The 13,479-nt window shown below is 38.4% G+C and overlaps 1 protein-coding gene and 1 long non-coding RNA gene across 4 annotated transcripts in view; one reads left to right on the plus strand and one right to left on the minus strand.

Moving 5' to 3' along the window:
* The window catches only part of LOC143653224 (uncharacterized), a 108,247-nt gene that overhangs the window by 26,556 nt on the left and 68,212 nt on the right, over nt 1–13,479 (minus strand). The gene's annotated exons all lie outside the window — the stretch shown is intronic.
* Nucleotides 7,244–8,070, plus strand: LOC143653223 (protein LSM12). Of its 2 annotated transcripts, XM_077124420.1 has the most exons (2): nt 7,244–7,372; nt 7,547–8,070. In XM_077124420.1, the coding sequence occupies exons 1-2, from the start codon at nt 7,289–7,291 to the stop codon at nt 7,874–7,876; spliced, it is 414 nt and encodes a 137-aa protein (XP_076980535.1). In that variant the 5' UTR covers nt 7,244–7,288; the 3' UTR covers nt 7,877–8,070. The 2 variants fall into 2 exon arrangements, with proteins under 2 accessions (XP_076980535.1, XP_076980534.1); XM_077124419.1 differs by having other exon boundaries at nt 7,244–8,070.

Here is a 13,479-nt window from a genome sequence, read left to right on the forward strand (position 1 = left end):
CAGCAGCTAGCACACCAGAATAATCATCATCATTGTTATTATAGTAATAACAGCATTTCAAACTATTGTGCCATGTAAGTATATGTATATTTTCATTATTATTCATTCTTAACATCAGCTAACGTGTACTGACAGCTTACTTTTTAAAGCATTTTATGTCTAGGGTGGGCCATGGTGGATCAGCAGGCAGAGTTCTCGCCTGTCATGCTGGAGACACAGATTCAATTCCCGGGGTATGCCCATGCAAAATATAAATAAACAAACAAACAAATAAATAAATAAATAAAAAGTGCTTTATGTCTATTACGTTATTTAGTTATAGCACAAGGACCCTATGAATTAGGTACTATTATTAGTCCCATTTCACAAATAAGGAAACTGAAACTCAAAGAAGTTAGCTACATTGTCCAGTCTAACCCAGTGGCAGAGCCAGGCTATGGAGCCAGGGAGCCTGGCACCAGAGATGGTACTCCTGAGCACCAAGAGTTGGTGGGTTCTAATGCTAACTGGGTGAAAAACCCACCTGTCCTTTTCTTTTTTAATTTCCCTATAGAGTAGTGAAAACTTTGCCAAAGTCCTGCTGTTGCTCACCAAACTTTATCTGGGGACCCTGTCCCCAGTGCATCAGCCTCATGGAAGATTTTAATTCTCATCACAGTTTATGTTAAGTTAAAGACACAGAACATGAACATAACTATGCTAGTCATTTGTAGAATGCTATTTGCAATTAATTTTTGCTATTGACTCTAAAAACTGTTCAAAATAGCTATGCAGTTACAGGTATACAAGATACCTGTATTTTTGGTTTGGTAGAGCTGCCAGAATGTAATATACTAGAAATGGACTAGCTTTTAACAATGGGGATTTATTAGCTTACAAGTTACAATTCTAAGGCCATGTAAATGTCGAAATTAAGGCATCAGGGGGACGATACCTTCTCTGAAGAAAGGCTGCTTGCAATCTGGGGCTCCTCTATCACATGGCAAGGCACATGGTGACCTCTGCTGGCCTCTCCCTTCTCTCCCAGGTTTTGTTACTCCCAGCTTTTGGTTTCAGCGGCTTCCTCTCTGTTTTCTGGGTGTCCTCTCTCAGCTTTTTCATGTCTTTTCTCTGTCTTCTGTCTCTCTTAGCTTCTATGTGAGTCCTTTCTCAGCTTCTTACAAAGGACTCCAGTAAAAGGATTAAAACCCACCTGGGACAAGTCTCAACTGAAGTATTCTAATCAAAGGTTCCCCCTACAATATGTCTCTATGCACAGGGATGGATTAGCTTTAAGAACATGATCTTTTCTAGGGTCCATTCAGCTTCAAACTACCAAACATATATACAAGCTAGAATTAGACATTTTAGTCACTTTCAAGTATATAATTCAGTGGTATTATACATTCACAATATCTACCATCACCACTACTCACTACCAAAGCTTTTCTGTCATTCCCAAACAAAACCTTTATCTATTTAGTATTCCCGACCCCACATCTGTAACCTATATTCTAATTTCTAACTAATAACTTACATATTCTAATTATTTCTTATAAGGAAGATCATACAATATCTGTCTTTTGGGATCTAGCTTACTTCACTCAACATAATGTCTTCAAGGTATGCCCATGTTGTAGCATGTATCAGAATTTCATTCCTTTTGATGGCTAAATAATATTCCATCATATGGACATTTGGGATGCTTCCACCTTTTGGCAATTGTAAATAATGCTGCTATGATCATCAATATGAAAATAACTGTTCAAGTCCCTGCATTCAATTTTTGGAGGTATATATCTACAAGAAGGATTGCGAGGTCATGTGCTGATTCTATTTTTTACTTTCTAAGGAACCTCCAAAATCTTGCCACAGTGGTTGTACCATTTTAAATTTCCATTAGCAATGTACTAAAGTTTCTATTTCATAAAATTACTGAATACCCTCCCTGCCCAGTCCTTTTAATAATGCATTAGCAGGTCCAGGAAACTATTAGCCTGAACCAATCATCGGGAAACTGGGAAATGACTCTCATAATGAAGAGTCATTCTCACAGAGTCCATGACTGGATTCAAAGGGTCTAGGAATCCCCTGAAGTCAATCAAAGCATTTGACTGAATGCAGGTAATTGCCATTCCCCTGTCTACTCCCGCACACAGTCTTTCTGGAGAGAAGGCTCACAGTTTTCACAGGAATCCCCTGTGAAAGTTCCTACAAGCCAAAAGAGTCAAAACCTACTATCCTGGGCTTGAATACCACCTTTACCATGAGACCTTATGCAAGTCACCTAACCATACTGTGTTCTCTGCTATCAAACCACAATAATATCCCTCTGACAAACCCTTGAAAGGGTGAAGATTGAATGATACACAGTGCTACATATACATTAGATATTATTATTTTCTTACCCTCCCTGTTTTCCCTTCTGAGAGCTTTAATGAAATTTAGTCACAAAGATTCTTTTGGGCAAGTCCCATTTCACCCCTGCATAGTGCTTTGCTTTTTTTTTTTTTTTTCCTTTTTGAAGATGTTTAAATATTCTGTACTCACTGCTTTCCAAATTGTCCCAATAGCCAAGAAAATTTTTAAATTAAGAATAAAGGGAAAGAGTAAATATGCATTTCTGCCTGTCAACCTAGGGATGGCAGATAAAATGAACAGATAAACACCAAAATGACACATCATCATTCCAGGCTGATTACAAAACTTCAGCAGGTGGTATTTTTAAGAGCAGAGCAGCTTTTCTAAGGAAACAGGCAATGCTATGCTGTTGCTCCGGGACTATTTTCCAATAACATGGTATTTCTGCTATAAAAACAAATTCTAGTAGATAGGATTTTACCCGAAAGGACAAAGGCTGTAGCAGATACCAAAGATACTGCCAGAATTACTGTCGAGGGTCTGCATATGCATCAAAGCATTAGTTAGCTTTCAGATGGCTGTAGAGACGAGGCTTACAGAACATCTGATGTGAGTTCTGGGGGTTATGGTCTCACCTCATGGTGATTCCCTGCAGAAGCCCCATAATCATCCAACACTTAGAAACAAAGTCTTACTGTGTTATACTACTAGGGGAGGGGATTGCTTCTAACACTGGCCTTGGCAGGATGCACCTTCTAAAATCCAGATTACAGGAAAAGTATCATTCTGGAATGTTTTGGAGATAGGAAAAGGGAGAGAGCCACTTTGTTTTTTCAAAGCATAATAAAATGTTTTAGCCATACTCCAAAAAAGGATATTCAGCTCTCTTTCCTCAACACAGAGAAAGGAATTATAATTTATTTCTTATAGAATGTTTTACAGTTGGAGGAAGAATAGTTGTCTACAAATGGTGTGGAAGGACTGCCATATACGGGAAAAATGCATGTCCCACTTTAATTTTTTTTTTAATTCTAGAAAGATTCTTTAAGGATTCCGTGGTTAGAATGAACATTATGGTATCATCTAGTCAAGCCCCTACTTGATTCTTGAATCTCTGCTTTCAGTCTCAAAAAATGGATAGTCACTTAGGCAATGCTTTGGCAACTCTAATGATGGGAAGCACAGTTTCTGTGTTGGAAATCTCTAATCATCATTCATATATACACTCATTCAAAGTTTATGAAATCTCTATTATTTGGCAGGCACATGCTAGGGAATAGGAGCACAGTGGACAAGAGATCTCTACCACAAGGAACGTGAAATCTAGAGGAAGATACAACTAAACTATAAATTACATTATAGGATTTCTTCTTATCTTTAACTGCACATCCCAGTATATAAATTCTGCCAATTGTTCTAGATCAAGCCTGTAGTAACACACACAAAAAAAGTCAAATTTATATCACATAAAGAAATCCATCAGACCTTCAAAGACAATTATTTGCAAGTTAAACATCCCTAATCCACTCATTCAACACTTTTCTTTAGCATTTCCTGTGTGCCGGGTTACGCAGATAAAGTAGACTGAATACAAACAAGAAGTAGCAGGTAGTCATCCATCCATACATCTACTATTTTTTATTACAAAAGTCCTCTCAACAAGATATCTAACCATTCGCCCCTTTTAAAACAAATAATCCAATCCATATTTGCTAGAGATTCATTTATGTACAGAACTAAGTGACACAGTCCCTACCATCAAGCATCATATGTACTGGTTGTAGAGTAAAGTTCAGCTACTCCATCCACTTTCAAAGATAATTATGGAGCATATCCGGTTGGCATATGCCACTTTCCTAACACTACTGAGGGTATGTAAATATAGAAGACAAGTACATCATGATGAGGTTTATATTTATCAAAAACAATGTAAACAAATGTCAAACATTGAGCTTTTAATATTGGAGCTACATGTAGTCATTGGAGATTGTTTAATTTCCAAAGTCCATTGTTCTAACTCATGACAATTTACGTGGTGTTCCCTTCCCTGTACTATTTTCTGAGATCTTGGGGTGAAATTTGTTCTATGTGAAGCTACCCAATATTTTGAGACACTACTGCAAACACTAAGCTTGGAGTTTGCCAGAAAACCATCTCAGCAAATGCCTTAGGTCAAGCTGCTCTCTTTCCTCTCTTTGTTGCTGCATCTTAAATTATTCTGGCTTAAATATCTAAGGAACATTATATAATCATTGCCTGTCTCTTTTCCACCATAGGCACCACAAACCAAAGAATTCTTCTCCAATATTTCTAGAGTGTTGGAGAGGATTTTGCTTTTTCCAGTCTCTTGGCCTGAGGCTCTACCTTCCACCATTGAAACTTCCAAGGAACTCTCTATCTGATAATCCACTTAGTACACTAAACTTTGCCCTCTTTCTTTAATGGATTACTTTGACATGACCAATTTCTTATGAAGATATATTAATATAGACTAATACAGGATCAACTTAAGATTCAGCTCTTTTTTATTAGCAAGTAATGAATTTTAAATACAACCTTTCTTCACCCCTGAGTCTCCCCACCACATACCCATTGCTAATCCTCATCCCCCAGGTGGGGTTTAGTGATAAAATACAGATCAGAATCATCCAGCTCATCTAGCTGACAAAACACAGGCACCTCTCTCCTCAGAGGCCTTCCTAGGCCTCCCAGTCTAAAGGAACAAACAGCACTCTCTGTCACATTGCCTCATTTTGTTTACTTCCTAGTACTTTACACAATCTGAAATTACTTTATCCATCTATTTCTACCGTACTTTCTCTACCTTCACTCCACCCCTAATTGGTACCATTATATTCCCAGCTGGTACATAATGCGCAGGTAGAAATGTCACATAAATGGTTGAAACAGGAGACATGTCTTTCATAGTAATTCATCTCAGAAAAAAACTATCAATTATTCTGGGCCAAGTGTTTGTTCTCAGAGTTTACTTGTACTTCACACAGTCGCATCCACTCCTCTCTATTTTCCCCTTGACAATAACTATTGAGATAAACATTTTTCTTCCAATTGAAATAATAGATTTAACTGCTAAATCACTAAACATACGCTATTTTCTCTTTGAAAATCTAGAATTTGGAAACCTAATCAAATAGAAGTCTTAACAGCAAGAACTGAGGGTTCCAAGAATCAAAGATTTTCCCTCAAGACTGCGTCCCAAAATCCTTCCTAAGTTTTCAGTCTAAGGAATATAACTCAAGAATTCAACAACACTCTTATAAGAATTTCCAATGTCTGACCTGTCCTACAAATTCAGAATTTCCATTCCTACAATCATGACTAATCCCTCATAACAAATCTCAACACACACACACACACACACACACACACACACACACACACACACACAGTTAGTTCTGTTCTCTGGAGAACTCTGACTGATACAAGAATCATCCTTAGACAACAGAGGCTAGTAACAAATGCATAGCAAGTTTGTTAAAGCCAGAGACTAATAATTATCTAATGTCTAGAGTAGAAAAGAATAATGATCAAATAAATTAATCATACTTCAATTGGTCAAGGTCAATCATTTATGTTTAGTTAAATGATCTGCTTTATCAAAGCCAGTAAAGTGTCCCATAAGTAAATTAAAATGCATTTGTGTTTGACACTTCTGTTTTTATTTCACATATTTTGTTCCATTTCACATCAGCAATCCACTTACGTAATATTTTTATTTTTAACCCCAAATTTAAAATAAGTGAATTTTATTTTGCAACAGAATCTAAACAGATTCCTAATTCATTCACTTGTGAAATGTTCCTCTTTCCCTTAAATCGTAAAGTTACTGAATGTTCTCCTGCACATAGATCTTATCCACATCTTTAACAAAAATATCTTGTGTGCCCTGAGTTAATAAAGTACTGAATATCTGTCCTTGAGTTAAAGGTTATTGAAATAAATGCAGGCACCCAATACTAGAATGTAAAACAAAGTACATCATATGGATGTGATTTGCACCCACAGCTCTTCTATATCATTAAGTGTTTAACACTTTAAGCATTCCAGGCAACCTATAAAACCAAACAAAACTTCTTGTCTTTTTTCAGATATGTTCAGAAGCTGAACATCCAACAATACTGCTGGTGGTTTCTCTCTGGGATATATTCACTATCTTCTATATAGACTCTAGCACCTCAGTGAGCTCTCTTTGTCTCTCTCTGTTTCTTTCTCTCTGTGTGTGCATTTGCTTATTTAAGGAAAAGGAAGAGAAAAGTACACATCTTCAGTTTAATCATAGCAGTAGGAAAAGTGCATAGGCTCACTGTGATCTTGGTAAACCAAGATCACCCTTTTCCAGTACCCCCTTATACTTCGTCTTCACCAGACAATGCTTCCTCAGTAGCACTGCTTGTATGACTCTGGAAAGTGAAAATCTCCTCTCCCTTCTGTACCACTGTGGCAATTCTGTCTCAATTTATTGGAGACTAATTGGATTCTCCAGTTTACAGACAAGAAGAGCCATCAGGCAGTATGGTTGTGACATGGGTCAAAGTCAACCATCAGCCTTGAGGTAACTCTACTCCATCACTCACTAATTCCACCACCAATGAAGCTATATCCCAGGACCCCCATTTCTTTTCACTTAAATATTGTATCTAAATATTCCTAGAAGGCAGAGCTTCCAGAAAGATCCATAAAAATTTTCCTGCTGAATACATATATATTTATTTTTTTTCTAACATTTACATAGCTTAAGCAAAAATATAGAAACATGGTAAGAGAGAAAAGGAAAATAAATGAAGATGGAGATTTGTCCTTCTTCCTACCATTTTCTTCCTCTCCCTTTGTCCTGTCAGCATAGTATACATAAAACTAGAGCTGCAGACTGGGGGCTCGGCTTTCGCCCGCTGCTGCCGCCGCCGCCGGCCATGGCTGCTCTCCCAAGATGGCGGCTCCTCCGGGCGAGTACTTCAGCGTTGGGAGCCAGGTGTCGTGCCGGACGTGCCAGGAGCAGCGGCTGCAGGGCGAGGTGGTAGCCTTCGACTACCAGTCCAAAATGCTCGCTTTAAAATGTCCCTCTTCCAGTGGAAAGCCCAACCATGCAGACATCTTGCTCATAAACTTACAATATGTTTCAGAAGTGGAAATAATTAATGACCGAACAGAAACCCCTCCTCCCCTAGCTTCACTCAATGTTAGTAAGCTTGCCAGCAAAGCACGGACAGAGAAGGAGGAGAAGCTGAGCCAGGCCTATGCAATCAGCGCTGGTGTCTCCCTAGAGGGCCAGCAACTCTTCCAGACCATTCACAAGACCATTAAAGACTGTAAATGGCAAGAAAAAAACATTGTAGTCATGGAAGAAGTTGTTATTACACCCCCATATCAAGTGGAAAACTGTAAAGGCAAAGAGGGAAGTGCACTGAGCCATGTACGCAAAATAGTTGAAAAACATTTTAGAGACGTGGAAAGCCAAAAGATACTGCAGCGTTCACAAGCCCAGCAACCACAGAAGGAGGCTGCCCTGTCATCCTGAGTCCATCATATACATGGAGGATTCTTCCAGCATCCAGCCAAGGAGGCGACGATGGCTTCAGCGGAGGCAGACCGGGGGAGGGAAGGGATCCTTTATTTCTTGTTGACTCTTGTTAACAAAGGGTCAGCATTTCCAGATCTTAGACTTGAACAAACAAAACACCCAACAAAAAAGAACAAGAGAATAATTTAAAAGTTGAATCATTACTTGACTAACAGACTTCGGTCCACCCCTGTCCTTTTCAAAGCCCTCTTCTGGAGCAGTCACCTTGTTAATTTTATTTTTGAAAATTCTCTTCCTTCCCTGTTCTTTCTTTTAACCTCTATCTTTCCTTTTCTTCCCTGTTCCCTGCCATTCTGTTTTTATAAGTGGTTACACTTGCCTTCTGAGTGATTGAAAGAAACTTCTCTTCTAAAATAAAAGTAACAAGCTGACTGTGATACTTAATTGAGACCAGAGTAGGAGATGGTCTCAATCAAAATTTTTTTTTTCCTTTTTTTTTGCACAGGGCATGGCTTGAATTAGTTTTATTTTTCTTAACTTTAAATATATATATGAAAATATATATTAAAATGTTCTCTAAATATTTTCTGCTTCTTGCAGGCCTCTTTTTACTAGATCATGGCCATTTTTCCCACCTCATCCCTCCAAAAATTAAAACGTATTGCCCTCTCACCATTCATAGCCAGGCAACTAATTTGACTTAGTTCACAGCAAGAATCTCCTGCAGCACTTTGTAGAGCCAGTGTGTACAGATAAGATTTGGGGTTTGAGGGTTCTTGATGGCTTTTTAGTCTTTAACTGTGTGTGTGTACCAGTCTCACATTTGGCTAAAACCTCAGGATTCTCCCTCTGCCTTTTATCTTATTTCATGGTACTAGAAGAACCTCCTCACCACTCTCCTAGATGAGAGAGTCAGCTGCCCTTTTTCCTGTGCCCTCTGCAGGAAGAACTGTTTTACATGGCACATCTCAGCTCCTCCGTGAGGGATGACTTTCTCTTATAAGAAACCTGGAGTTCACCCATCTGACCTCTCTTTATATTAAGCCACTAGCCTAGGAAAAAGCTAGGGTGACCTATAGTTTCTCTTCTCCAGTCAACCTCCTGCTCCTGTGCGCCGACATTCCCCCCCCCCCCTTAAATTTTACAAGCTCATGACAGTTTGTATGTACTCTCAGCCAATGGGCAGAAAACCTGGAAAGAGTTTCTGGACTTTAGCCCATCAGTTTGTCTGGCTTTGACTAAGCTACTGAAAGCTAAAACTGGCACCCATTGCCCCTGTGCCTTCAGGTGGTCACATGGAGTACTGTGTGCCACCAGCTGAATATCAAGCACTGAATGGGATATGGGTGATGCTCATATGACTGGCTAGAGCTCTGGGCATGGGGTGGGGCTGGGGGGTTAATTATTTTTTTGGCCATGGTCTCTTTCTCCTTTTTTTTTTTAATTAAATAAATGGATCAAAATTAAATAATTCAAGCCCTGCCTTCAAAATGAATTTTTTTTTAGTATTGTTTAGCAAAAACAATAAAACCCAAATTTTTTAACCATCAAAAAAAAAAAAAAACTAGAGCTGCAGGTTGTAACTCTGCTTCCCTACTTCTATCCCCCTTCATAAACATTTCAACATTTGCTTCTGATTAGTATACATCTAAGATGGACAGCACTATCCCTAATAGATGTCAGCCTCAGCTTCCAAGGATTCATGTTAATCATCTTGGAATGCTTGGTAAAATTCCCCTGTGAAACCATCTGGGTCCTGAGCTTTTCTTTGTAGGAAGGTTCTGATTATTGATTCAACCACTTTACTAGTTAATCGTTAGTTGAGATCTTCTATTTCTTCTTGAGTCAATATAAGCAGTTTGTGGGCTTCTAGGAATTATCCCATTTTGTCTGGGTCATCTAATTTGTTGGCATACAGTTGTTCAAAATATCTTGTTATAATGCTTTTTTATTTCAGTGGGTTGGTGGAAATCTCCCCATTTCATTTCAGATTTTAGTAATTTGTATCCTCTCTCCTTTTTCCTCATCAGTCTATGTGCTGGTTTGAAAGGATGTATGTCCCCTAGAAAAGCCATGTTTTAGTCTAACTCCCATTTCATAAAGGCAGAATGATCCTTATTCAATACTGTAACCCAATCAAGAGTGGTTGTTAAGATGGATTAGGGAAGATGTGTCTCCACCCATTTGGGTGGGTCTTGATTAGTTTCTGGAGTCCTATAAAAAAGGAAACATTTGGAGAATGAGAGAGATTCAGAGAGAGCAGAACATAATGACATAGCCATGAGAAGCAGAGTCCACCAGCCAGTGACCTTTGGAGATGAAGAAGGAAAATGCCTCCCAGGGAGCTTCATGAAACAGGAAGCCAGGGGAAGAAGCTAGCAGATGATGCCATGTTTGCCATCTGCCCTTTCAGATGAGAGAGGAACCCTGACTATGTTCACCAGGTGTCTTTCCAGATGAGAGAGAAACTTGGACTGTGTTTGCCATGTGCCCTTCCACTTGAGAGAGAAACCCTGAACTTCATTGGCCTTCTTGAACTAAAGTATGTTTCCCTGGATGCCTTAGATTGGACATTTCTACAGACTTGTTTTAATTGGGACATTTTCTCAGCCTTAGAACTGTAAACTAGCAACTTATTAAATTCCCCCTTTTAAAAGCCATTCTGTTTCTGGCGTATTGCATTCCAGCAGCTAGCAAACTAGAACAGTCTAGCTAAAGTTTTTTCAATTTTATTGATGTTTTCAGAGAACCAGCTTTTGGTTTTGTTAATTCTCTCTATTGTTTCTTTTCCTCTGTTTCATTTATATTGCCTTTGATCTTTATTTCCTTCCTCCTGCTTGCTTTGGGTTTAGTTTATTCTTTTTCCAGGTCTTTCAATTTTGAAGAAAGGTCTCTGATTTCTTCTTACTTAATGTAAGCATTTGGAATTATAAATTTCCCTTTTAGCAGTGCCTTTGCTGCATCCCATAAGTTTTGGCATGTTGTATTTTCATTTTCTGCCTCAAGAGTTTCCAAATTTCCCTTGTAATTAAACTCTTTAACCCACTGGTTAAGACTATGTCATTTAATTTCCACATGTTTATGAATTTTCCATTTTCTCTCTGTTAGTGATTTCTAGATTCAAGTCTATTGACTTTCTGTCTGGGTGTCATATTATGGAAAGTGGCTTATTAAAGTTCTCTACTGTTATGGTAGAAACTCTATTTCTCACTTTAAATTTGTCAGTATTTATTTCATATATGTTGGGACTCTTCTGTTAGGAGTATTTATTTTACATATAATTGGTATGAATTATTCATCTTCTTACTGAAATGAACCCTTAATTAGAATGTAAGGATCATCTTTGATCCTGTTACCTGCTTTCGTCTTAAAGTCTATTTTATCTGATATTACTACAGGTACATCAGCTCTCTTTTGGCTACTACTCATTTCCATCCTTTCACTTTTAACCTACTTATGGCTTTGAATTTAAGGTGAGTCTCTTGTAAATAACATATAGTTGTTATTTCTACCAACTTTACAGTAACCTAGGCTTTTTCTATCAAGCACCTCAGTTCTTCCAGCCTCTACTCATTACACAATTCAGAAGCCATTTCCACATTTTTTGGTATTGCAATGGCAGCACCCAACTCTCCTAGTACCATAATTTGTTTTAGTTTCCTTGACTGCTAAAGTAAGTATAATGCAATGGGTTGGCTTAAACAATGAGAATTTATTGGCTCACAGTTTTGAGGCTAGGAAGAGTCGAGACCGTCATCAAAGTGATGCTTTCTATCCCAAAACAGTGGCATTCTGGGGCTGGCTCCTCAGTCCTTGGCTTTACTGTCATGTGGCAGCACACATGGCAGCCTCTCCTGAACTCTCTGCTCTCTTCCATGTTCCATTGATTTCAGCTTCTGGCTGCTCCTCTGAGGCCTTCTCTTTGCCTGAATTTCATTTTGCTTATAAAGGACTCCATTGATAAGACTAAAACCCATCCTGATTGAGCTGGGCCTCACCTTAACTGAAGTAATCTCATCAAAATCTCATACATCAAAATCTCAAACCCAATCTCATACAATGGGTTCATACCAAAAGGAATGGATAAGTTTAAGAACATGTTTTTCAGAGCACGTAACTCCAAACTCCTTGGAAGAACTTTTATTTTTAATTTCATAACAGAACTGCACGTAGTAGTGAAAATCATAGTTAAAATCTACAATTCTGGGCTGGCCACAGTGGCTTAGCAGGCAGAGTTCTCTCCTGCCATGTCGGACACTCAGGTTTGATTCCTGGTGTCTGCCCATGCAAAAAAAAAAAAAAGAAAAGAAATTCTACAATTCTTCAATTTTATAATCAATAGCACAAGACAGCTCACTGTCCTTTGCAGGAACACCTTCAGTTCCCCAAATCCAGCTCCCAGAAATAACCACTTTTATCTTTTTTTTAGTTGTTTGTTCACATATTTAAACATTCAACATTATTTAAAGTTGAATTTGTCTTTGATACCCTTCCCTTTAATTCTCAGCTCTAACATAAGCTACTGAAAGGGGAGGATAAAAGTTGACAGTTCTGGAACAAACAATCTTGCATCATGTTTTTATTTTCTTTCTCTGGAGTCATGTCTAAAGCTGTCATTAGAGGAAAGAAAACAAAAATGTAATGAAGAAATCATATACTTATAATCCCTTCCCTACTGAAATCTCTGATCCACCTCTACTTTGTATCCCCACACTGACCCAAACTTCCTCTGAATACTTTTATAAGTCACTTCCTTTCTCTGTGCTTTTCTTCTTCTGTCCTTCTTAATCCTCATTTAAAAAGCTTCAGTGAACAATACCAACTGCATTAGAAAAGCAATGTGGCATAGTATTTAAGCACATGGGCTCTGGAATCCACAGTTAAGGTGGGAATCCGATTCTACCTTGAGGATTACCTGAGCAAAGTCATGAGCTTCAAGTTATACAACCATTAAAATGATAATATTGCCTACCTTTCAGAATTGCTGGGAGAAAACATAATGTATGGAATAAATATTTTAGGTTTTATACAGTAAAACACTTTCTGAAAAGAAACAAAACAGTATTTAGTCATTGAAAGATTGCAATAAATTCTGATTATTATGGCAGAAATTTTGGCCATTGAGTACTGTGCTGGTTTGAAAGGTTATACGTCCCCTAGAAAAGCCATGTTTTAACCAAAATCCCATTTTGTAAAGACAGAATAATCCATATTCAATACTGCATGTTTGAATCTGTAATTAGATCATCTCCCTGGAGATGTAACCCAATCAAGAGTGGTTGTTAAGCTGGATTAGAAGACGACATGTCTCCACCTATTTGGGTGGGTCTTGATAAGTTTCTGGAGTCCTATAAAAGAGGAAATATTTTGGAGAATGAAGGGGATTCGGAGAGAGCAGAGAATGCTGCAGCACCACAAAGTAGAGAGTCCATGAGCCAATGATCTTTGTAGTTGAAGAAAGAAAATGCCTCCTGGGGAGCTTCATGAAACCAGAAGCCAGTAGAGAAAGCTAGCAGATGACATCGTGTTTGCCAAGTGCCCTTCCAGCTGAGCGAGAAGCCCTGACTGTCTTCACCATGTACCTTGTCACTTGAGAGAGA

Source organism: Tamandua tetradactyla, chromosome 13, assembly GCF_023851605.1.
Source record: "Tamandua tetradactyla isolate mTamTet1 chromosome 13, mTamTet1.pri, whole genome shotgun sequence".
NCBI lineage: Eukaryota > Metazoa > Chordata > Mammalia > Pilosa > Myrmecophagidae > Tamandua > Tamandua tetradactyla.

Coding starts and splice junctions, on each gene's coding strand:
- LOC143653223 (XM_077124419.1), top strand. CDS start 7,289: ATGGCGGCTCCTCCGGGCGAGTACTTCAGCGTTGGGAGCCAGGTGTCG.